Raw genomic sequence first — 26,892 nt, 5'->3', positions numbered from 1 at the left:
CTCGGTACCCAAAAAAAAAGGTAAAAAATCTTTGCTGTATAATTATATTTTGCCACGTGACAGAATTACAAAATAACTTTTATTACATCATTTATTTTAGTAACAGCATTGAGAAATAGGTGAATCAAGCTATGTGCCTTTTAATAGATGTGAACAGAATTCAGTTCCAGATTTTCTGCCATGTACTTGGTCAAGTAATTATTTTATTCCATTGCATTAATGGAGCATTTCACATCTAATCTTACTATTTGAAATGTCATTTCTTTATTCTATTCTCTGTTTTTCTCCTATTACCTTTCTTTATGGATATTTCTAGGTACCTTAACTGATAGGTTTTTAGGCTGCTTTTTAAAGCACTGGTGATTAATGTCCAGGAACAATGTCAACCAGAACGGCCCAGTGTCGTTCAGAGCATTGCTCTATGCAACCTTTGCTGGTGTTGTTTCAGATATATTCCCAAATAAGTGTGGAACTAATAAATAAGGTCAGACAACTCCACAGAGATGAAGGGTTATTTGTCTCGTGGCTTTAGGAGGAGCAGGAATGGAAGAGGAAGTAGCTTCAGTGACATTGCATGAGAGTTGCATAATTTCTTCCTGGAACACATCTGATTCACATCTAGCATTAGCTTGATATTCTTTTTAATTTACTGTTAAATTTACATGCATAAAATTTTAAGTTTTGAAGAATTTATATACCTCTGTAATCATGACTATAATCAAAATACAGATAATTTGGTCTTTCTAAACAACTTCCTCTTGTGGCTGCCACTTTGTATTCTCATTCCTCCCATTGGCAACCACTGCTCTGTTCTGTCTCTATGATGAATCCCTTGCTTTCCAGCATGTCATGTAAATGAAATAATATCAGATGTAGATTTTATTGTCTGCCACTTAGCATATGTATATAAGATTCATTTATGTTGCTTATTAATAATTACTTCTTTTTTCTTCTGGGTAGTGTTCTCATATAGATGTACCTCAATTCATTTATCCATTTACCAGTTCTAACCATGTGATTTACTTCTAGCTGTTGAAATGTGTATGTTTTATATGAACATAGTTTTCATTTTTCTTGAGTAAATTCCTAAGAATGGGACCATCAATGTTTGGTATTTAATTTTTATAGGAAACCAATCTGTTTTCCAAAATGACTATACAGTTTTTGCATTCCCATCAGCAATTATAGGAGTTTTACTTTTTCTGCTTCATAACCATTACTCACTATTTTGTGTGTGTGTGTGTGTGTGTGTTTATGCGTGATGGCTGTGTACTAGTATCTTACTGTAGTTTTACCTTGCATTTCCCTAAAGCCTATTAATATTGAGCATCTTTTCATGTACTTATTAGCCATCAATTTATAGTCCTTGGTGAAGTGTTTATTCAGAAATTTTTGTTGGATTGTTTTCATGTTTTTTAAAAAAATTCTTTATTTTAAATGAAAGCCCTTTTTCAGATGTGATTTGTGAATATTTCTCCCCATTGGAGACTTGTCTTTTCATGCTCTTAACAGGGTCACACACAGAGAAAAGAGATTTAATTTTTATCAACATTATTTAACTGTTTTCTCTTTTATGAATCTTGTATCATTTAAGAATGGTGAAAAATTATGAGAAAAGAAAAAAAAATGGAAACAAAGTCTATGTAAATAGGGAAAGGTGGAGGGGGTGAAGAGCACACAGGTAACAGGGAAAAAATAAGAACCAAGATACATCATGTACAGGAACAAGCACCCAATGATAAATGTAAACATATTGTATACCTAAAATGTACCAATAAAAGAACTTAAGGAAAAAAAAAGAATGCTTTACCAAACTCAAGGTCACAGCAATATTCTCCTGGTTTTTTTCTGAAAGTTTTATTGCCTCAAGTTTTATTTTTAGGTATGTGATCTATTTTAAGTTAACTCATGTTGCATTGTGATTTCAATTTGCATGTCCTTTTTTTTTTTGGTCCTGGGGATGAAGCTCAGGACCTTGTGCTTGCCACTGAGGTACATCCCGGCCCCCTAGTTACTTTTTGATGTGTGGAGAAATCATCTGTCTTTCTGTTTATTTCAAGAATGTTTACCTTTCTGTAAGTTCTATTTTACTTTATATTGGGTTGGTTTTTTTTTTTTTTTTAGTACCAGGGATTGAACTCGGGTCCTTGCTCTTGTGCAGCAGGCAGTGAAACCACTGAGCTAAATCCACAGCCCTATATTGGATTAGTTTCTATGTCAGTTAAGTTTTCACCACCTGTACTATGTTTTAAGAATCTTCTCTGATGTATGTGCCACTCAACATTACTCTAGAAATTACACAGTGGTTTATATTGTATTTAACTGTCAAAAGCCTACTCTGTGCTCCTTCAGATCTGTTGCACATTGAGCCCTGGCCTTATGGTAGTTCATATAGAATTAGGGATCACCTTCTCCAGCTGTTCAGTTTCCTTCACATTTTCTGGCTCCGTGAGGCCAAAAATACTGTATTTATGTTTTTAGCTCCCATCATTTTATTTCTTTGCAGGTCTTTATGGTCATCATCAGGCCAAAGTAGCAAGAAAAAGGTGCCAAAATCCAAAAACCTGAAATACCTAGGAATCAGTCTAACAAAAGAAATCAAAGACCTCTTCCCTGAAAACTATTGCACTCTGAAAAGAGAGATTGAAGAGGATATCAGAAAATGGAGGGGATTTAGCTCAGTGGTGCCTTGCCTGTCTCAAAAGCACAAGGTCCTGAGTTTGATCCCTGGTACCAAAAAAAAAAAAAGAAAATAGAAAGATATCCCTTGCTCCTGGGTAGGAAGAATCAACATAGTGAAAATGGCCATATTTCCAAAACTGCTATATAGATTCAATGCAATCCCAATTGAAATTCCAGCAGCATACTCCACAGACCTTGAGAAAAACATCCAGAAATTAATTTGGAACAAGAAAAGACCTGGAATAGCAAAAGCAGTTCTAGGCAACAGATAGCAGGGGGTATCACAACTCCCAATTTGAAACTATACTACAAAGCTAGTATCATAAAAACAGCATGATACTGGTGAAGAAAAAGACTGAAGGACCAGTGGAACAGATTAGGAGATGCAGAAACAACTCCAGACACACTTAGCTACCTCATCTTCGACAAAGGAGCCAAACACCCTCACTGGAGGAAAGATAGCCTCTTTAATAAATGATGCTAGAAAAATTGGGTTTCAATTTGCCAAAGAGTAAAACTAGACCTATATCTCTCACCATGCACTAAACTAAAATTGAAATGGATTAAAGATCTAAATATAAAAACAGAAACGCTGAACCAGCTGGAACAGAGGTTAGGTAGATCTCTTGAAGACATTGGTGTAGGAAAAGATTTTATGAACAAAATCTCAGTTGCCCGTGAACTAGCACAATCAACAAGTGGGATCTCTTTTTATTAAAAAGCTTCTGCACAGCAAGAGAAACCACCAGCAGTGTGAAGAGACAATCCACAATGCGGGAAAAAATCTTCACCTGCTCTTCCTCAGACAAAGGTCTACTATCTCGAATCTATAAAGAACTTTAAAAAATCAGACCTCCCAAATTTAAAGACCCAATCCAAAAATGGGCATCTGAAATGAACAGACATTTTTCATACAAAGAAGTAGAAATAGCAAATAAACATATGAAAAAATGCTTAACATCACTGGTCATTTGAGAGATGCAAATGAAAACATTTGAGATTCCACCTCACCCCAGAAAGAATGGCTGCTATCATGAAATCAACCAATAACAAATGCTGGCATGGCTGTGGGGAAAGAGGAACCCTACTCCACTGTTGGTGGGAGTGTAGACTGGTGCAACCACTGTGAAAATCCGTATGGAGATATCTCAAAGAACTAGGACTGGAAGTCCCATTCGACCCAGGTATTCCCCTGCTGAGTATCTTCCCCAAAGAATTAAAAGAATCATACCACAGTGATATATGTGCGCCCATGTTCATAGTAGCACAGTTTGTAATAGCTAAAACTTGGAAACAGCCCAAATGCCCATCAACTGGAGACTGGATAAAGAACATGTCGTTTTTTATAAAATGGAGTACTACTCAGCCATAAAAAATGAGAAATTAGAGACATTTATAGCTAAATGGGTGTACACTGAGCCAATACTCTTAAGTGAAATAAATAGGACACACGTGTAAATACCGAATAGTTTCTCTAGTGTAAGAAACTGAAAGTGTAAATAAGGACTAAAAGGTAAAATAGATAATGTGAAAAGGAAGAAAAGGGGCAAAGAAGAAGGGGAAGTGGGAGGGATAGGGGGAAAGGGAATGGAATTAATATGAGAAAATGAAAAACTGGAAACAAAGTCTTTGTAAATGGGGATGGATGGAGGGGTTGAAGGGAGGGCAGAGGAATGGGGAAAAAATAAGAACCAAGAGAGATTATGTAAAGGTGCAAATTTCCCATGATGAATGTCATTATGTTGTATACCTAAAATGTACCAGTAAAATTAATTAAAAGAAAAAGGTGTCAAGAATTAAAGGAGATTTCCATAGTGTTTAACTCTCTAAACAGCAGGGTCCCTTTTCCCTTTTCTTTGATTAGAGAAGTGGGTCTTCTCTTTGAGTCAAGATGTTTGTGGCACTGCTGCACACTAGAAGTGCCTTCACAGCAGGACCAGAAGAGAAAAGAGAGAAGGGAGAAAAAACTTACTTGGATATCATTATCACATGCCTATAATCCTGTACTCTGGCAGCTGAGGCAAGAAGATTGCAAATTCAAGTCCAGTCAGGGCAGCTTACCAAGACCTAGTGTGAAAATTTGGGAGGGCAGAAGGCAGGAAGGAAGGAGAAAGAGAAAGGTGGGCAGATGGTGATGTGGTAGCTCAGTGAAAAGGTCCTGGATTCAAGCCCCAATGCCAAAAATAAAATAAAATAAAAACCCTAGGGATTTCTCCACAAACATGGGAACCCATAGGAACTTTTTCCTAGTTCTATGGGATATAGCAACTTTGTCTCAGAAGTTTTGCTTCTTTTGCCTCCTGGACAGTTTAATATTTCACCCTTAAATCAAAGCCAAAAGAGAGTAGGGAAGAATGGAATTGCAAATTCATTACCAACCTGAGTCTGCCTGTCATTTCTTACTCTTTTGAGTCCTTAGGCACTTGTTCTTTATATTCTGACTAGATTTTTAAGTTACAATTGTTTAGAGAGATGGATTATAGTCAACTTTCTTCCTGTTGGCTAGCTAGAGAAATAAAATGGCTTAAGTATTAATACTTCTCCTTTTCAATATTCTGTGCACACAGACACCAAAAGCAAGACAAGTAGCAGGCACTCTTATATCAGACAAAAAGACGTTAAAGACAGAAGCTATAGGGTTGAGAGCATAACTCAGTGGTAGAAATTGCCTAGCATGGGTGAGGCCCTGGATTTGATCTCCAGCAGCACCAAAAACAAAATTGTTGGAAGAGAGAGAATGTCACTATAGAATGATAAAAGGATCAATTTAACAAAAATATAATCATTATTAAATCTAAAAGGAGAGACAAAATCTAATACAGTAACAGTGAGAGACTTGACCCCTTTTTATGAAGAGACAGATCATCCAGATAAAAGTCAACAATAACAAAAACATCAGAGTTAAGCTACACTGTACTGCAAGGGTGAAGGAAGAGAAAAGGAAGGGACAAGAAAAAAGTGAAAATAGAAGGAAAAAATGGAAACAAAGCTTCTGTACATATCGAGGGAAGGAGGCTTGAGGTGGGGGATGGGATAAAATAGAATTTATTTTAAAACAGAAATAAACTACACTGTACTGTACAGCAAATGAATTTAACAGACATTTACAGAAAGTTCATCCAATGGCTATAGAATATACATTCTTTTCCTTAGCACATAGAACATTCTCAAGAATAGACTATTAAGCCACAGCACAAGTCTCTAGAAATTTTTTAAAAATTTAAATCATAGCATGTATCTTCTCTGAGCACAAAAGAATAAAAGTAGAAATTAACAATAAAAGAAACTTTTTTTTTCAGTTTTTTGAGACAGGGTCTCACTTTGTAGTTCACACTGGCCTTGAACTCACTATTTAGCCTCAAATTCAGAGCAATCCTCATCCTCTTGAGTGCTGCGATTACAGGCATGCACCACCATGCCTGGCTCAAAGAAACTTCAAACTATACAAATTCATGGAGACTTAACATATTACTCAATGAACAGTGAGTCATTGAGAAATCAAACAGAAAATTTTTTAAATTGTTGAAGCAAAAGCAATACCAAGTGGGAAGTTTACAGCAAGAAATGAGTACATTAAAACATGGAGCTGTTCCAAAGAAAAGAAAAGAAAGAAAAAGGAAAGGAAAAGAAGTAAGGAGAAGGGAAGGGAAGGGGAAGGAGGAAAGAAGATGAGCTGGCTATTGTCTATGCCTGGGAGGCTGAGGCAAGAGGATCACAAGTTTGAGGCTACCCTGGGCAATTAGATCACAGTTAGTCCTTGTTTGCCTAGTGTGTGTGAGGACATGGACTCAATCCCCAGTTCCACCAAAAAAGGGGAAGATTTCAAATAACCTAATGCTCTATCTCAAGGACCTAGAAAAGTAAAAGCAAACCAAAGCCAAATTAATAGAAAGGAAAGAAATAACAAAGATTAGAGAAGGATTAAATGAAATAGAGTTAAAAGAAACTGAAAGAAACTTTTCTTTGAAAAAGATAAAATCAACCAATTTTTAGTTAGATGAAAAAAGAATCAAATAAAATTAGAGATGAAAAAAAGACAATAGAGCTAATACCACAAAGATACAAAGGATCATTGGGCACTATTATGAACAATTATATACCAACAAATTGGAAAACCTAGAATAAATGGATAGACCTGTGGACACACATCGTGTACCAAAATTGAACATGAAGACATAGAAAACTTAATAATAATAGTGATACTAAATCAGTAATAGAGTCTCCAAACGCTTGAAAGTCTAGCATCAGATGGCTTCACTGATGAGTAGAGGCAGTTCTTCTCACATTAGTTCCAAAAATTTGAAGAAGAGAGAATTCTTCCAAACTCTTTGTATGAGGCCACCATTACACTCATACTGAAACCAGAAAAAGGGCACAATGACAGCAACAATAAAAGCTATAGACCAGTATCTCTAACAAACTTAGATGCAAAATTCTCAGGAAAATACTAGCAAGTTGAGTCCCATATCATATCAAAAAGAACATTCATAAAAATAAGAGCCAAGATATATCATATAAAGGTACAAATTGCCAATGATGAACATTATTGTATACCTAAAATGTACCAATAAACTTAATAAAAGGAAACATTCATTATAATCAGTGATCTACCCAGCATAAAAAGATGGCTCAACATTCTCAAATCAATAAATGTAATATATCTCATCAAGAAAATGAAGGATAAAAATTATAGTCATATTTTTTTTTGAGACAAGGTCTTGCTCTATAATTCAAGGTGGCCTCAGATTCATGAGAATCCTTCTGCCTGAGCCTCCTGAGTGCTGGGATTACAAGCATGTGCCATCACGCCCAGTTTGTTCATCTTAATAGATGCAGAAAATAATTTTGTCTCTCCCTGCGGCAGAGACCACAGCACTCAGAGCACTAGCTTGACATATATAAGACCATGAATTCAATCCCCAAAATGGGGAAGGGGTGTGGGAGGAGGGAAAAAGAGAGAAAAAAATTCTCTTCATGATAAAAACAACAAATTAGGGGTAGAAGGAATTTTATACAAATACACAACCAACATACTAAATAAGAAAAGGCTAAAATCTTTTTCTCTGAGGTCTGGAATAAGACAAGGGTATTTGCTCTCATCACTTGTATTCAACAAACTACTAGAAGTTTCAGCCAAAGCAATTAGGCAAGAGAAAGAAATAAAAGGCATACAAATATGAATAAAGAAAGTAAAATTTCTATTTGTAGATTCTATGATTTGATGTATAGAAAAATCTAAGTAGTTTACTAAAATACTATTAAGAACTGACAAGTCAGTAAAGTTGCAGCATAGGAAATCAACATAAAAATCAGCATTTTTATGTACCACTGATGACATTGCTAAAAATGAAATCATGAAACAATCCCATTCACAATAGCTAAAAAAAAAACAACCTAGAAATAGATTTAATTAAGAAGGTAAAAGACCTCTATAAAGAAAATTTTAAAGTTCTGATGAAAGAAATTTAAAGAGAGAAACACAAAAAAGTGGAAAGACTGGCTATGTTCATAGATTACAAGAATTAATATTGTTAAAATAGCCATACTTTCCAAAACAAAACCCTAAAATTTATGGAAGCACTGAGATCCTGAATAGGCAAAGCTGTCTTGAGTAAAAAGAACAAAGCTGGGGCTTACTATATCACAAAGCAATAGTACCTGGGTGTGGTTGTGCACACCTGTAATTCCAACACTGAGGGAGGCTAAGGCAGGAGGATCACAAGTCCTTTCTGAGCAACATAGCAAGACCATGCCTCAAAATAAAAGAGGCCTGGGGATATAGCACAGTGAGCAAGTCCTAGGTTCAATTCTCAGTACCACTACCAGCGAAAAAAATAATAATAATCAAAACAGCATGATATTAACATAAAACACCTACGCATACTGATGGAACCAAACTGAGTATGTAGAAATAATCCCTCATGTCTCCAGCCAGCTGATTTTCTACAAAAGATGCTAAGAAAGTACATTGAAGAAAGTCTTTTCAATGCATGGTGTGAGACAGTTCGGGTATTCACATGTAGAAGAATGAACCTATGGATCCGGGGACTTAGCTCAGTGGTTCTGCCACCTGCCTCGCAAGCGCAAGGTCCCAAGTTTGATCCCCAGTACCCCCAAAAAAGAATGAAGCTAGACTCTTATATCTCACCAGTTTAAAAAAATCAACTCAAAATGGGATTAACAACTTCAATGAGTGGTTTTGGCATATACCTCAGTAATAGAGCCCTGGGTTCAATCTCCAGACTTACATGTAAAACCGGAAGGTATGAAGCCACTAGAAGAAAACATAGGAGAAAGCCTTCTGGACATCTGAATGGGCAAGGATTTTTTTAGACAAGAAAATCACAGGAAACAAAATTAAAAAGAGATGGGTATTGTATCAACTGAAAGCCTTCAGCACGGCAAAGAAGACCATTATCAGAATGAAGAAACAACCTGCAGAATAGAAGAAAATATTTGCAAGTTATACATTTAACAAGGGATCAATATCCAGAATGTATAAGAACTCCAAAAACTCAGTAGCAAAAAAGTAGTACTGGCAAGGACCTGAAGAAAATGTCTTTGCACACTCTTGGGGGGAATGTAAATTAGTTTAGCCATTATGGAAAATTATGGAGATTCCTCAAAAAATCAAAAATAGATCTACCATATGATCCAGCATACTTACTGGGTATATATCCAAAGGAAATGAAATCAGTATGTGAAAGAGACATCTGAACACCTTACTATTCACAGTTGCCAAGATAAGGAAACAACCCAAGTGTACATCAACTGACAAATACAGAAAATGTGTTACAAAGAAAATGTGATATATTGTGATATGCACAATGGCATAGTATTTCATCATTAAAAACTCAAAAAATATATAGAACAAAATAGAAAATAGATAACTAGGAAATAGAATTTCAAGTAAGTCCCCAAATTACCTATTCTGTTGTTTAAAAAATATTTTAATATATATATGCTAATTTGTTTCATTTATACTACTAGTTTCTCTTAGTTCAGTGAAAAGGTTTTATGCTATTATTTATTTCTTCTTTGTAAGAGAGAATCTTTTACGTCCATTCCTTGTACTCCCTAACAAGTTTGAAGATAATGATAAATAGTATATTAACTATTGTTATTTTCTTTTTGTTATGAAATTTTGTTTTATATTTTCATAAAATAAAAAAACATTGTGTAGTCATTTGCAAATAGAATTGGGATAGAGTTGGGGTCATTATATTAAGCCAAACACAAAAAAACAAATACTGCATGCTCTCCTTTATATATATGGAGTATAAAGTTGATCTCATAGAAGTTGATAGTATAATGATGGTTACCAGAGGGTAGGGGGAGAACAGAGGCAGGGAGGGATGGAGAAATACTGACCAAAAGATACTAAGTAACAGATAGGGGTAAGAAACTGATGTGGTATTGCATAAGGTGAATATAGATAACATTTATGCAGTGTACATCTGAAAAAACTAGAAGATGCTGAATGTTTTCACCATGAAGAAATGGGATAGATGATTGAGGAAATAGATATCTTTAATATAATATCAACATTACACAATGTTTACATATGTTGAAACGTTACATGGCACCCCATTACTATGTTCAATTTTTATGTTTTTATGTATCAGCTAAAAATAGTAAAAGATTTCTACTTTTTCCTCTCGGAATTATTCATTACATAATTATGCAAAAAGGCCTCTACTAATTTTGTGAATCTTAATGCTGACTTTTATGAATTTAATAATAAGTAGAAAGTTAAGTAAAAAGAATACCTAAGCTTTGTTGTCAGGGATTTGCTACTTGTGATATTCTACTACACTGGACCATGATACTCAAGGCATGCACTGTTGAATGATTTAGTTACTTAGAATGTAAACATTTTCCCTAAAGACAGAAGAAAAGTGTGCCCTTCAGAAATATTTGCTTTTTCTTGCTTTTATAAATTTTATTCTGTGGAAACTATCTTGATGAAGAGCATTCACTTAAATAGTAAATCAGACTGTTGTAATAAAATAGTTTCCTCTCGTGAACTATAAGTAATTACTGTTTTAGTGACACTAATACATTTTTAAAACATGTTAGAGTTAGGCTAACCCTTTGGTTAAGTTTCTGTTTTCTTCAAATATATTTTTACAGCCTGGTCTGAAAGTCAAGGTTAGGGAAGTCAGTGACTTTCATCTTTAAATTGAAATTTACTGCTTAAGAAAGGCCGACAATTTAACAGCTCTTGTGATCAAAGTCTTATGTTATAGATAGGTATATTGTGTCCCTTAACAGTCCAGGAATACCATCCAATTTACCTGCTCTTTTTCTCTACAGGGGTCATAAATCATTCAGTTATTTAGTAACTTCTTTATCTCACTGTTGGCCTGGAAGGTGATACAGACTCAAGGAAAAGGATCTTTAGCCTCCAGCTGTTCTTCTGTCACCAATGTATTTCTCTCTCCTGTTTCCCTCTCCATAGGATTCATCGGGTTTTCTTTTTCTTCCATAGATTTACAATGTATTATTTATTATTCTATTTCTGTAATTTTAATGTATTGCTTTACTTTTTTTACATTAAGTGTACATTTAAACATCTCTTCTCAGGGTACAAGGCCCTTAGAAAGTTCTACTTTAATTCTACTTCGCCCTTCAATTTTATCTTTACTCATCTAGTCTTTGGATTTTAGCTTCTTTTTCTGTCTCACAAATTAGTTGTCATTACTATGTTACATTGTCAGTACCTTAGAAACCCACATGTTCACCAGTTTCTTTCAGTATATTAGTTACACATATTGGTTGAAAAGCTATATGACTCTAGTAACAGAAGGAAAGAGAATAAACCAGGAATGCAATATAGCTTAGCAAGACATCTTCATTAAATGCCACTAACAAAGACTGATGCCTCATAAACTATATCTGGTTATCACTTGGAATTGGATTACTTTCCTATATCTGATCATATTAAAATTACTTCAGTAGTGGCTGGGGATTTAGCTCAGTGGTTCCGCCACCTGCCTCACAAGCACAAAGTCCTGAGTTCGATTCCCATACCAAAAAAAAATTACTTCAGTAGGCAATTGTGCCCCTACTGTGTTTCTAGCCTAGGATAGGGTATACTAGTGATGCAACAGAGGAAAAGAAGATTTTCTTCCTCTGAAGCAGCCTATACTTTATAAATATATGTTTATGAACACAACATCTGCAGGACCTAGTTGGAGCTCATTGATTTTAAACCAGAAATGTTAGCTGTTACTTTTTTTGTTTGTTTGGGGTCCTGGGGATCAAACCCAGAGCCTCACTGATTAGTACTAAAGCATGTGCTCTGCCACTGACCTATGACCCGAGTCCCCCAAGATTTTAGTTCTGATTTTAAAAAAGATTTTAGAAATATTTTCCAATCCAGTTACTATTTTCTTCTGAGAACAGATATCTGCCATGAATCTTCATGGACACAACTGGTAGAATGATTTCTTACATACTGATTTGTGATATGCTGATTCATATTATTTTACTTTGTTCTTTAGCAAAAAAATAGTATACGTTTATATTTAGCTCTGTCTCATTGCTTCTCAGATTTTAAAGTTTACTTTTATCTATCTGTGACTAAATGAACCACTTCAAAATGTTCTTACTCTTCATAACAACTAATACTTATGTACTTGTGTGGGTCAGGTTCTAAGCTAATCAATCTGATATATGGATTATCTCATTTAATCTCACAAAATCCTGTGAGCTAGGTACTATCATTGTCCTGATTCTACAAATTAGTTTATTGACATTTAGAAAGATATCAGTTATAGCTGTTCATTTGACATTTCACTTCAGTACTAGTAATTGAAGCTGTTAACAAAAGATTCAAACTTTTTTTCTGTCTTTTTTTCTCCCTCAGAAGAAATTGAGCTTCCTGGGAAACCGGACTAATTTGCTAGAGTATATTCAAGGATTAAGAGGCATAATGGATTTATAGTTGTTGAAACCTGGAGGCAGACCTCAGAGTCTTGAGCAGGTTTTTAGTATAAAGTTGCTCACTTCTCAGGCAATTCTGTGCCATTTCTCTTAGGTTATAGAGGATCTCTTCAAGGCTACAACAATGATCATTCTCTCAAATTGTCCCGAAGATGTTGAACTCTGTCACAAATTCATAGCTCCTGGCCACAAGGTAATTAGTTTTGTGGATAAAACCCAGTACAGCTATTCTTTATGTTAATTATGTTCAATGACTATAATTACATTGTAAATTTTTTCTTCTTTGTCTTTTCTTACCAAGGACAGATTAGAACATATGCTAAAAAACAACTTTTTAATGTAAGTAGATACTTTTTTTTTCTGAACTTTGCTCATACTTTATCACTGTATTTATTACATTGAATTATAATTTTTTGTTTGTAAATCTGCTCACCATACTCCCCAGGTTTGAAGCAAGACCTATGTCCTAATTATCTTTATAGCTTTTGTGTCTGGCTCATAGTTGATAACCTATATCATCAGTAAATAAATTAATAAATCATAGCAAAATACATGAATTTAGTAATTATGAACTGTGTTACTGCAGTTCAGATTTACACAGTTCTCCCTCGATATCCACCAGGGATTGGTTTCAGGAAACTCCCTCCCCCAGTAGATACTAAAATCCATGGACGCTTAAGTGCTTTACATAAAATTCTGGACTGTTTGCATATAACCTAAGAAATCCTCCCATATACTTTAAATCACCTCAAGATTACTTACATACCTAATATCAAAAATAAGCCATTGTGGGCCGGGGATTTAGCTCAGTGGTTCTGCCAGCCTGCCTCGCAAGCACAAAGACCTGAGTTTTATACCTGGTACCAAAAACAAAACAAAACAAAACAAAATAAGCCAAAATGACTGTAACAGTTCTAATAGCATGATAAGATCCCCAAGAAGTTTAAATATCTGTAATGATAATATAGTCACATGGTTGGGGGGGCCTGTCACCTTAGAACTAAAATACTGGGCAACAATAACATGTAAAACTGGATAGGTATGTTCATAGTTGAAATGTGTTAATCCTTTTGTTGTTTGAAAGGAAGGGAAACATAGTGATTCACTTTAGACTAGTTAAGTCAGATAAACATGTTAAAATATTCAGAGTTGGCACTGAGAGCATACTAGAATGGTGATGGTATGTTCATAGTTGCTATCAAATTAATGTCATTAGAGTCAGTAGTGAGGTGGGAAATTGTGTGGCAGTACTCTGTCCACCAACTTCACCCTTCTGCTACTGTGTGCTCTTTAAAACACTGACTCTGAAATTTCTGAATATATAGGCATACCTGAATCTATCTATGAGTAGTCCTTTTAAAAAGTAAAGGAAAACAAATAAAAAACAGAGTACAGTGATTGAGTTTAATATTTACAAAACAGAAAAACAGAACTCCCTTCCCTCAAAAAAAGCAAACCGCACTGAGCTGAACCCAGACCTTTTCACTAAGCTATATCCCTAACCCTTTTTTTAAAAATTATTTTTTATTTTTCAAACAGTCTCCTTAAGTTTCTGAGTTTCCTAGGCTGAGTTTGACCTTGCAGTCCTCCTGCCTCAGCCTCCCAGAGTGCTGGGATTATAGGCATGTGCCACTATTCCCAGTTAGAACTTAATTATTTTAAGTTTCCTTTGTAATATGAAAGTTTGAAAAATACAGAGTATTTACCTTCATCATTTGGTCTCCATGTATTTGTGTGAATTTGAGGCAAAGGATGTCAATAATGATTTCTTTAGCTTAGCAGTTTTACTCCAACTTCAACAATGAAAAATTTAAGATATAAAGGTAGTTTGAAACTGTGTCATGCAAAATCAGTGTCTTTTTCCTTCTTTTCTGGATGCACTTTGGAAACTGTTTCTGGAAAGGAGAAGAAATATTATTCTTTTTATATGTCAAGAAAAATACTTAGTAGAGTGAGTTGATGATGACCGTTAAGGATATCCAGTGTCAGAACTATACAGTGGACCCCTTGACTTATGAACTCAATTCATTGGCAAGGGCTGGTTGTAACTCTAGTTAGTTGTAAGTCAAGACTATTTTTCCCATAAGAAATAATGAAAATACCCAAAATGTGTTCTGAAACTCCCAAAGCACCCCTTAACCTTTTCATAATAATAAAAAAAAGGTTGTACAATGTGTGTAATTTACCGGAAACACCCAATAATTTTCCTAGTGTATTCACCAAAAAGTTACAAAATGTGCCTAGTTTACCAGAAGCAACAATTTCATACTGTACTCACCATTAAATTTGACATCTTTGGCTTGCAGGAAGGGAAGATGAAATGGAAAGTGGTTATTGTTTGGAAGGAGAGTCCCCTTCCATAAGAATATAGGGAATCTGGCTCTCTGGTGTTCTTTCTCTCCTTGGGAGAGTCTGTAGCCCACTAGGAGCTGCTTCTGGCTCACTAGATCTCAACCTTTTCAGAACTAAAAACTGGTCTAAGATGGTCTGATTCTGTCTTTTCTTAAACACTTCTACAGTATGACATGACATTGTCATTAAGCAAGTGAATGCAACAATTGGCTTTTTTCTCTGCCTGAATGGGTCTTCTCTACAAATGTTTGTAGCTCTGTCCATTTTTCAGATTTCCTTTATTTCAGAAGAAGAACTTTGTTGCACTGATTGTTGATACTCCCCCTCCTCTTCAGAAAGCTCCTCAGCTGCCATTCTCTGTTCCTCAGTCAGAAGTTGCTGAAGTGCCTCTAGACAGTTCTTCTGAGTGTTCCTCTACCAGTTCCTCAACATCATCACTGTCTACCTGCAAGCCTATGGACTCTGCTATAGTGACAGTGTCATCAACCACAGGGTCAGTTGAAGGCTCAAGCTTCTCTACACAGCCTTCAAAGTCTCTCTCCTGTATAATTTTAGGCAACACTTTCTTCCAGACAGGTCTCAGTGTCAGAGAGACACTGGCCCGGGATTTCTCAATTAACTCCACACAGGAAAGGATGTTGTAATGTGCCTTCTAGAACTCTTTAAGGGTTAAATCGGTATCTGAGACCATCTGGAAACACTTAAGGAACAGTGCCTTGGTGTATAGCTTCTTAGTTAGCTATAACCTGCTGGTCCATAGGCTGTAGTAGAGGAGCTGTATTAGGTAGGAAGAATTCAACCAAGAGCCATGGGAATTCTTCAGCCAATTCTTCTTCCAAATCTCATGGGTGAGCAGGAGTATTATCCATGATGAGGAGAGCCTTGAGTGGTAAACCTTTGTCCTTTACATATTTCTTAACAGTAGGACAGAAAGCCTCCCTGATCCACTCAAGAAAAAGTACTGTTGTTATCCAGGCCTTTGCATTAGATCCCTATATGACCCCTAGCCTATTCTTCATGACTTTATGTTTCTGAGCACTCTAGGGGTCTCAGAGTGATAAATCAAGAGAGGCTTTTATCTTGAGGTCACCATTCACATTGGCACATAGCAATAAGGTTAGCCTATCCTTCATAGGCTTGTGGCCTGGCATTTACTTCTCTTCCTGGGTAATGTATGTTCTCCTGGGCATTTTCTTCCCAAAAAGGCCAGTTTCATCACAGTTAAAAACTTGATGAGAGCAAAAGCCATTTCTCTATATCATCATTTGGAAGTGTTGTATGTAATTTTCAGCAGCCCCTTTATGAGCACTGGCTGCTTCACCATGCCTATTTATTCTAGTTACCATGCTAGTTACACTTTAAAATTGTGAAGCCACTCCTTGCTGCACAAAATGTTTTGCCATTATCACTCATTGATGGATTATCCTTTACAAGATTCCATTTATAGCCCTAGCTTTTTCACAAGTTATAGACTCAGGCTAATAACCTGCCATCTGCCTTTTGTTGCTACACTTGATCTTAGCCAAAAGGCCGAGAAGCGATGATCTGCCTTTTGTTTATCCACACTAATAATAGCCTTTCTACCTCGATCTACCCGATGATCATGACTTACTAATTTGAGTAACACCTTTAGCAGCACTAGCTTCCTTTTGCAAATCTTTTCTTTGTAAGGATGTCGAGAAGGTGGATTTTGACATGCGGTACAAATTAGTGAGATCAGTCACACGAATGCCACTCTCACGTTTCTCTACAATTTCCGTCTTTGCTATTGTGACTGCTTTCTTTACCTTCCCTTCCTTCCTTACCTTCTTTTCTAGCTTTTTGGGGACCATCTTGATAGCAATAATCATAGCAATTATACAAAGCACTGACCAAAATCACATCCACAAACACCCACATCTAGGCTCAGGCTGACTGACATCCTGAGTCTTTGTTTATAACTGCACAGGAGTTGTTGCTGTATAGGCATCATTCAGGCTATAACTCAAGACTTTGGTCATAAGTTAAAACTAAAATTCCAGTCATAACCCAAGTTGTTCCAATGTGAGGCATTTTAGATTTAACTTACGAACAAAGTCTTAAGTTCCAACCCAGATGCCAGCTGATTGTGCTTCCAGATGGTCTCAAATACACATTTAACCCTTAAAGAGTTCTGGAACATTACAACATACTTTCCTGTGTGGGGTTAATTTAGAAATCCTGAGCCAGTGTCTCTCTAAGGACACTGCCGGTATATAGAAGAGAGACTTTGAAGGCAGTATGGAGGAGCCTGAGTCTTCAGTTGACCAACTTGAGTTACAACCAGCCCTCATGAAGAATTGAGTTTGTAAGCCAAGGTTCCACAGTAACTTGAACTTGAAACCATTATCTTAAATCAAGGTGTTAGGAGAGTGGACCAGAGGAGATATTTATCCTCGTAAGAGATATTTAGAGAGTCACTTTTTCTTAATAATGAAGCAGTAATGTACCAATGATACAAAATCCTACTGCTTTCCATTGTAACTGTTCTTAATGTTTCTCGGTGTAATTGGAAGATCATATAAAGAAATTGTGAATTAAAATAATAGAATGTGTTAATAGGCAAGAATTTAAAAGTCAAGGTACTGCAATCTTATAAGTGCAAATACTTTTTTAATGTTTGTATAACACATTACAAAAATTGATACATTTTGATTAAGTTGAAGTGATTCATATTGTTACCAAGTGGTAGAGTCAGGAAGAATTCAGAGCCCATTATCTTTTGTTTTGATTCAACATATGAAACTCGAACACTTTACGCATTGTATTATCAGTTAAAGCATAGACTTTAGAGTCAGCAGGTCAGGGTTTATTACTTAACTTTACTTGAGTGACCATTGGCAAGCTACTTATTCTCTCTAAGCTTCAGTTTCTCTTATGTAAAATAGTAATTTTTAAATTGTTGTTACTACTATGACTATGAATAACACAATTGTTACCTTAGAAATTACATATTATTTAAAACTAGGTTTTAATTTTATTAAAATTTCATCTTATAAAATCATCTGTCATAGGCCAGGGATGTAGCTCGGCGCAGTGCCTGCCTGGCAAGCACGAGGCCCTGAGTTCAATTCTTGGTACCAAAAAAGACCAAAAACGTCTGTCATTTAAACATAGCTTTGGGGTCCTTATTTGTACTGTAATACAAAACTGTATCCGATAAATTTTTGTTTTGTTTTATTTTGTTTTTTGGTACTCAGGACCTTGTGCTTGCGAGGCAGGTGCAGTGCCACTGAGCTAAATCCCCAGCCCTCCAATTGGTTTTTATAGGTATGAAATTCACTTTTCTTCACAACACAAGTTTGTGCTGGGTAATTTATTTTTTGAGCTCAAAGATCTTCAAAAAGTTTGTAATTTATTTTTTTCATCCAAAGTACTGTTGCATTATTTTTCCTGCAGTTTGTAAGGTAAATAACATTTTTATTTGCTGTTGGTGCACATCAGTTTATATAACCCTATAAAAGGGGCCCAATATCTTTGACAATATCTTTCAGAACATATAAAGATTACAAATTTTAGCTAGGCATGGTGGCACATGCCTGTAATCCCAGCACTCAGAAGGCTGAGGAAGGAGGATCACCCGTGAGTGCAAGGCCAACCTAGGCTGCATAGTGAGTTCAAGGTTAACCTGAACTACATAGCATGACCCTGTCTTAAAAAACAAAAATTACAGATTTTGATGCAATTCTACTTCTTCAGGTACATAATTAGTGTATAAGAATTTTTTGTAATTTTAAAACAACACAGATTCCATCTTTCTCCAAAAAGAATGACTGTCATCAAGAAATTAAACGCTAGTAAGGTTGCGGGAGGAAAGGAACCCTTTTACGTTGTTGGTGGGAATGCAAACTGGTACAACCACTGTGGAAGTCAGTATGAAGATTCCTCAAAAAACTAGAAATTCCATTCAACCAGACTATTCTCCTAGGTATCTTCCCAAAAGAGTTAAAGGAGTCATATTACAATGATACACAGATACCCATGTTTATAGCAGCACAACTCATAATAGCTAAATCTTGGAAGTGGTATTATACACAATGTGGTATTTATACACAATGGAATACAACTCTGCCATAAAGGATAAACTTGAGTCATTTGTAGGAAAATGGATGAACCTTGGGAACATAATGTTAAGTGAAATAAATCAGACACACAAGTTTATATTGTATGATTTCTCTTATATGAGAAACCCAAAATATGAATAAAAATCAAAATAAAAGATAATAAAAAATAGGGCTGGGGATTTAGCTCAGTGGTTCTGGCACCTGCTTCACAAGTGCAAGGTCCCCGGTACCAAAAAAAAAAAGATAATAGAAAATAGAGAGATCTTTTGCAAATGAAAAGAGGACCAAGAGATGGAGGGAGGTGGAGAGGAGAGAAAGGGGAAGGGAATGAAGAAAAGAATTAAATGTGTTATGTACATGTACCAACTCCACACAAGGAATATAATCACTATCATATCACAAAAGAATTATTTGTAATAACATTAAATAGAAATATATAGTCATGATTTATAATAACAAAAAAATTGAAACCATCTGAAATATCCATCAATAAATGGCTGGCTAAAATATGTATGACACATCCACAAAATGGGATATTATGTAATAATTTTTAAAATGAAGTTTTTTATATACTGATAGATCCAGCAAGGTGTATTATTGAGTAAAATAAAGTATAAAAGAGTATGTATATTACATATATGCTGTTGCTGACATTCACTAAAAAGAGATTATTAATATTTATTTATATATGCCATATGTATATATTTTTTCATTCCTCTAGAAGGATACACAGGAAACTAATAAGAGTGAATGTATGAGAGGAAAGGAACTGGGTGGCTACAGGACAGAGAAGGAAGGGAGACATATCATTTGTATGTAAAAACTATTTGTAATAGCATTAAATAGAAATGTATAATTTCATTTGTTTTTTCTGAGACAAGGTCTTGCTTTGTTGCCCATGCTGGTTTCCTACTCCTGTGCTAAAGTGATCCTCCCACCTCAGCCTCCACAGTAGCTGGCACTACAGGCACATGCCACCCTGCCTGGGTTTTGTGTGCTCTTTTCTACATATTGAGGGGGGTTTTTTCCACTGTATGGCTATAGTACCTGTTTCCACAGTAAAATTAAAACAAGTCCTTGATTTGTCTTCCTTTAGACATGAGAATTTCTTGTTAAGAGAACCAATATTTTTCTTCAATATCTTATAGTGCTTAGAATATATTACTAAGTTCTCATGATGGCCTGAGAAAGTCCATATGATCTGATTTCTGACTGCTTTCCTATATAATTTTCTGGCATTCTTCACTTGTTCATTGTGCTTCAGTCACACTGACCTTTCTGTTCCTTCAGACTGTTCCTCACTTCAGACCCTTGTACTTGCTGTTCTTTGTGCCTACAATATTTTTCCTCCCACGTTTATGTAGTTCCATTTTTTCACTTGATACCAGTTTATCTTCAAATATCACCAAATCAGTGAGGCCTCTCTTGACTATTTTATCTAAAATGGCACCCTCAAACACCTTCTTACCCCAGTTCATTTTTCTTCATAGCGCTAATAGCTACCTAGCACCACCACCACCACCACTACTACTTCCTCCTCCTCCTCCTTCTCCTGTTCCTCTTTCTCTTCTTCTTTCTCCTCTTTCTTCCTCTTCTCCCCCTATCTCCCCCCCCCCTCATCCATCATGTCTTCATGAAGTCAGGGGCTTTATTTTTGTTACTATCTCTAGTCCCTAGAATAATGTGTAGCATCTAGTAGATGCCAAATTATATGTTTATTGGGTGAATGACACTTCTAGGAAATTCTGCTGCTCTTTCATGCTTAGTATTTCACACCTTTTTAATATGGCATTGGTATAACATGGATTTAAAGAAAATCTGTGCTTGCTGAAGTGACTAGCTCCTCTGTGTGCGTTACAAATTCATCAGGAATGGGGTTATTGACCAGCCACTTCTCTTCATGCAGATCAGACCTTCATAGGATTAGATCAGCTTTAATTCCTGATTACTCACAACCTCACAGACTATATGGGATAAGCTTATGTAGTTTTAAGATGACCTAGTTAAAACCAGGCCCATTGTGTTAAACCTTTCTCTGCTTTTCCTTTGTTTTCCCCCAGCATTTCTTACATGGAGGCCATAGAGATCTTAAAGAAAGCATCCCAGAACTTCACCTTCACCCCAGAGGTAGTATGTTGCGTTTGTGTGTACGTGAAATATGTTTCCCTCTTGTCCTTTGTTCTTATCTTACTTTATTAAGGGTCCTTCAAAATAATCTTATTTCTCTTACTAGACATGCCTAGTATTTTCTCATCTGTACATGGCCTTTTCCGGATCTTGTTGAACTACTTAGGATGAAAAATAATTTTGAAATAGAATTGTATCATTTGAAATAGCAGTGACTAAAGGGTTATAAACTAGTCCCTTGAGTTGAGGAAGATGAAAATGATGAAAGGGAGGTTATAATCATAGTGATAATCGTAGAAGTCAACTAGTTCAGTGTTTCCCAAAGTGTAGTCTGAATGATATTAAAAGGTGACAGACAAAGAAAAGGTTATATGATTAAATAAGTTTAGGCAACATTTTAACAGGGTTTTTTCTCAGTTGAATTTTATGAAGGCTTTAATTTTGAGCCACTCAAAATGGCTCTTTTTGAAGAATTTTATTTTTTAAATATTTATTAATAATTATATTCAAGGTATATAGTGTGATAATTTGATATATGTATACATTGTGTAATAATCACAATCAAATTAATGAACATAGCTGTCACCAGCCTTTCTATACATTAGAGCCCCAGATTTATTCATCTTATAACTGAAAGTTTGTGCACTTTGCCCTTTGCTCAACATCTCTCTATTTCCCCTAATCCCAGCCTCTGGCTGCCACTGTTCTGCTGTCTGTTTCTGAAAAAGAACTCCTTTATTTTATTTGCAGGGATATAGGTCCAGAGGGCCATGTGTTAGAGGCAAGTCTCATTTCTATTCCAGTCCTTTTTTCCTGCACTTAGGATATGGTCAGACAGGTGTATGTTCTCTGTCCCTCTCCTGCCACTGCCATCTCCCCCTGCTGCTACTCCTGGTGTTGCTTGTTTGCTCTTTGGTGCAGATTTGGTACCTTTTTTATGAAGCAACACTGATGCTCACAATGACCCACAAAAAGGAAGGAGTCAAAACTGAGAACAGAGATCATATGGATTTAATCATAAAATCACTTTTGTCTGTCATCTTTTAATATCATTCAGAATATTGAACTGAACTAATTGATTTCTAGAGTAATTACTAAGTAGCTAAGTTGCCTAACCAAGGCTCAATCAAACTTGTGATCCTATGGTCTCAAAATTTAAATATAAGTAAGAAGGGCTAGGGATGTAAGTCAGTGCAAAAGTCCTGTGTTCAATATCACTAAATAAATGAATAGATGCATATATACACATTAGAGCATCTAATATATGAGTTGACTTATTTTTAAAAATTAATCAAGAGGGCCGGGGATTTAGCTCAGTGGTTCCACTGCCTGCCTTGCAAGTGTAAGGACCTGAGTTCGATCCCCGGTATCAATCAATCAATAAAAATTTTTTTAAATTAATCAAGAAAATCCATCTAACCAAAGATAGACTCAGTATTAGGAATATTATCTTCCCTTATTTAATTTTCTGAGATTTAGGATCAGTAACTGTGAGAGGAGCTCTGGGCAATATTAATAAAAACCTGCAATTCTGAAGTACATTTTATCCCTTTGGAAAGTATACTTTGTTTTCCTGTGGGCTACAATTCAGCAGCTGAATGCTGCTCCCTGAGCTACAACTTTCATCTTTCCAGGCAGTTGGCTCAAAGTATTTCGCTTCAGTTTAGTCAGCTGTGTAACCTCAGCAGAAAGTTGTATACATCACTGAGCCTCAGGGAGAGGAAGCCCTTGGAACTAATAGAAGTTATTTTGGGGTACTTAGTTGTGTTGCTTTGTCTTCTTTTATCATTAATTTTCTCTCATTGCAGTGGGGTGTTGATCTACAAACTGAACATGAGAAGTACCTGGTGAAGCACTGTGGCAACATACCAGTCTTTGTCACTAATTATCCATTAGCACTCAAGCCTTTCTATATGCGGGACAATGAAGACGGTCCTCAGCACACAGTAAGAAAAGACTAAATAAATTATTGTTCATCATCTTCAAGTGTGGGGTCCCCCCCCGGCTTAATTTTGTTTAGCTTTTGGCATATTTTTTAAAATGATGTCCATTATTCTTTTCATCTCTTAAAATGAAAACATTTTTCAAAGGGACCTCCTAACAAGCATCCCTAAAGAAGATCCCAGGGTTCTGTAAACATACTTCTTCCAAGGTGTCCTTCTTAGTTTAGCAGATGCAGATGTAGGTGAGTTTGGTTTGGTTTTTGTTTAAACAATTGAGAAGAAGTAGCTTAGAACTCTGTATAGTAGTAATACCAGGTGTGCTGTGAAGTTCAGTACTCATTAGGAGACTCCTGGGAGGGACAGCATGTGGGACCACAGATGTTGGCAGTGGCATGATCAGGCAGAGAAGCAGGCAGCTTAGATAGAATACTTGAGTTTCGGCTATAAATAGAATTAATAAGGCAAGGCAGCAGAGGAATCAAGGAGGTGTGGGCAGATCCTGCCTGTCACAGACCTCGTCTGTCTCCTCTCCATCTGCCTGTCTTGTCTCTGTCTCTGACCTCTTTAGCCTTTCTCATCTTCTGGGGTTTTTTTTTACCCTCAATTTTTAGTTGCTTTTTTGTTGTGACTTGCTTTTTCCCTTTTTTCTCTTATTCTTTCTCCTTTACTCAATTAGCCATAATATGAAATAAGAATATATTTTTACTTTTAATATACTTACTGAATAGTTACATATATAATATTACTTATAAAAGTCTGTGACATATATTTATCTCAATATAGGCCCCAAAACTAAACTTTTGTATCTGACGCTTTTCACTTGCCTATAGGTAAATACAGCAAACAAAGATCAGGTCCCACTAGTAAACAAAAGGCTCCCATCTTAAGTATACAAAGTTATCTGTTTGAATACATTTCCTGCTTTCTCTTAAAATATTAATAAAACAGTATTAGCCCCCATTTGCTACATTGAGTCACACACTACCATCTTATCTTATAATTCTGAAACAATTTTACAAAGAACCTTATTTTTTCCCCTATTTTATAAATGAAAAACTAGAGTCCAAAGCCCTTACCACCACACTCATACCTAGCAGCCCCACCTCCACACACAGTGCATTCTTCTCTTATAATATCTGGTAAGGGAGCACTTCGGTCATTCAATTTTGGGCTCCCTTAAGTTCTTTACTTAAGACTTTCTTTCTCTGTAAAGATATTTCTAGGTTACCAGCCACCATGAGCCTTTCTACAGCATTTAGAGAATTAGTGTTTATAGTTTCTATATGTTTTGCTTTGCTATCTCAAATTAAACTTCTCTTTAGGGTTGTAATACCATCAGTAATCACCTTATTAAATCCACAAAGCTTTAAGAGTCTTTATTTTACTTGGCCTCTCAGCACTATTAATGACTTCTTATTCTTAAAACCCTCTCCTCCCTTGCTTCTGTAACATTGCATGCTCTCAAGTGTTTTCCTTTCTCAGTGGTTATTCTTTCTTAGTCTCCTGTACAGATTCATTTCCTTCTACTGACGCATTAGACATTGGAATTTCTCAAGGCTTCGTCCTAGGTCTTCTTTTCTCTCCCCAAGTGATTTCAGCTTACTACTTGTGCTCAGATAACTCAGAAATATATATTTCTTTTCTTTTTTGGTACTGGGGATTGAACTCGGGACCTTGCACTTGCGAGGCAGGTGACAAGAAATATATATTTCTAATGCAGACCTCTCTGAGCTCTTAACCCATATGTCTTACTGCCTCATTGACTGCTCTTTATATTCCTCAAAGGCATCGTAAATATAGCATGTTAAAACTGAACCCATGACTTCTCTTTCCTTCTCCCAACCACATTTGATTGTCTGTCAGTATTCTCTGTTAATGAAAATTGTTTAACCCAGATACCTGCATCATCTTTGAAATCCCTCTCTCTCTCACTTTGTGTATACAAGCTATATTACTAAATTGTCATTTTTACCTCCTAAATCTCTCAAATCCATTTTCTTCTTTTCATTTCTACATTTACCTTTTTAGATTTAAGATATCTTCATTTCCTGCCTGGGCTACTCCCATAGCCTCTTAACTGCTCTTTCTACATCTACTGTCTGTTCACCCAAATAATTTCTCTAAATTTCATTGTAAGCTTTTAGAAAATGTAAATCTAATTATGTTATCTCCTGTCTTGGTTTTTCAGTGGCCTCCTATTTCTCCTAGGATAAGCCAGAGTGCTTTATATGGCCTCCAAGGCCAAATATAATCTAGCTGTTCCTGCCTGCTTGCCCATTGTACTGTGCTCGACTTTGCTCTTTCTGCCACATCCACACCACCTTTCTTTCATGACTTCAGACATACAGTGCTCCCTCCCATCTCAGAATCTCTGCACATACTGTTTTAAGTCAAGAATAATCTTCCTCACCTAAATAATTTTACTTATTCTTCAGGCTCAATCATTTTCTCAGAGGAACTGTTCTTGATCCTCCTGATTCAATTCAGAGACCCCTGTAAGGTGCTACAGTGGTGCCTTGTTAAGTTTCAGATCCAAAGCTGCTCTTAATCCGTCAGAACTTTTAATGCAGTTACAATTTTGTATTTATATATATCTGACTATTTAATTAATTACTCTTTCCTGTATGTCACAAGACTTGAGGATCTTGTTTCCACTCACCAGTGTGTATATCCTTCATGCCTAGCACAATTTGCCTGGGATGTAGCAGGTACCTAATATCTATGTGGAGAACGGATAGGTGATTTGATAGATGGGTGGGTGGGTGGATGGATGGAGCCCAACATAGTTTTAAATATATAATGGGTACATAATAGTAGCAACTTGACTTTCTGAAGATATTGATGGGATGCTAAGAAGAGCTTTTATTCTAAATTTTATAATGACAATGTAGCTTAAAGAAAAATCTAAGGGCCCTAGAATCAGATACTCTTGGGTTCAAGGCCAAGGTCTGTATTATATAAATTATATGATCTTAGATAAACCACCTAATCTCTTTGAATTTTAGTTTCTTGGTCTATAAAAATGAAGTGATAACATTCCTGGATTTCAGAGGATTAATTTAGGCAATATATGAAAAGCATATAGCAGAGTGTTTGGGGTAATAGTCAATAAGTGAGAAGCTGTCTGTCATTCTCTACATTGTAATAAAATCTTTATTGTGATAAAGCATAATGTTATAATTTGTGTGTGATCACATTATAACATGCTATAACATCAGAGTCCTTGAAAGGTAGTTCTTTCATATACTGTATTCACACTTCTTACCTCTAGAAATACCAGGAAACCTTCATTATAGCACAATCTCTTTGGTAATGTGGTCTCAAACTATGAAAACATTATAGTGGGACATTAGTGTGCCTCCATACCTTATATACTAATACATATGTATATATGTGTATATATATATACAAATATGATACATATATATGTATAGTGTGTGTATATATGTACACACACATATATATACTATAGCATATAGCATTTTATTACAAAAGTATTCAGATATTTAGTAAGCTACTAACATTAGTCATATATTATATTAGCAACCTGGATTTCTTTTCAGTATAGTTGTGCAAAGTGTCTGCTTCTACTCCATTATTTTTTTCAGTGGTGAATGCACAGACTTTGGGGCAGATGAGTAAATTCTATTTTTATGTTAGTAAGATTCTAATAACTGGGCCGGGGATTTAGCTCAGTGATGCCACCACCAGCCTTGCAAGCGCAAGGTCCCGAGTTCGATCCCCAGTACCAAAAAAAA

General features: G+C 35.9%; 1 protein-coding gene across 9 annotated transcripts in view; it reads left to right on the top strand.

The window, feature by feature from the left end:
• Nucleotides 1-26,892, top strand: part of Nars2 (asparaginyl-tRNA synthetase 2, mitochondrial) — a 145,972-nt gene that overhangs the window by 91,439 nt on the left and 27,641 nt on the right. For 5 of the 9 annotated variants that reach the window (XM_021248245.2, XM_087212015.1, XM_004869687.3 and 2 more), the window contains 4 exons: nucleotides 12,725-12,823; nucleotides 12,932-12,969; nucleotides 21,125-21,194; nucleotides 23,000-23,137. In XM_021248245.2, coding sequence (XP_021103904.1) covers nucleotides 12,725-12,823; nucleotides 12,932-12,969; nucleotides 21,125-21,194; nucleotides 23,000-23,137 — 345 coding nt within the window. The remainder of the gene's footprint in view (nucleotides 1-12,724; nucleotides 12,824-12,931; nucleotides 12,970-21,124; nucleotides 21,195-22,999; nucleotides 23,138-26,892) is intronic. The other 4 variants (XM_087212012.1, XM_004869688.3, XM_087212017.1 and 1 more) reach the window with 3 other exon arrangements.

Source organism: Heterocephalus glaber, unplaced genomic scaffold, assembly GCF_053883595.1.
Source record: "Heterocephalus glaber isolate CG9 unplaced genomic scaffold, H.glaber_assembly_v1.0 deba00001428, whole genome shotgun sequence".
In the NCBI taxonomy this organism is placed as follows: Eukaryota; Metazoa; Chordata; class Mammalia; order Rodentia; family Bathyergidae; genus Heterocephalus; species Heterocephalus glaber.
The sequence above is the reverse complement of the archived record's forward strand: the minus strand, read 5'-3'. Positions and strand labels throughout refer to the sequence as shown.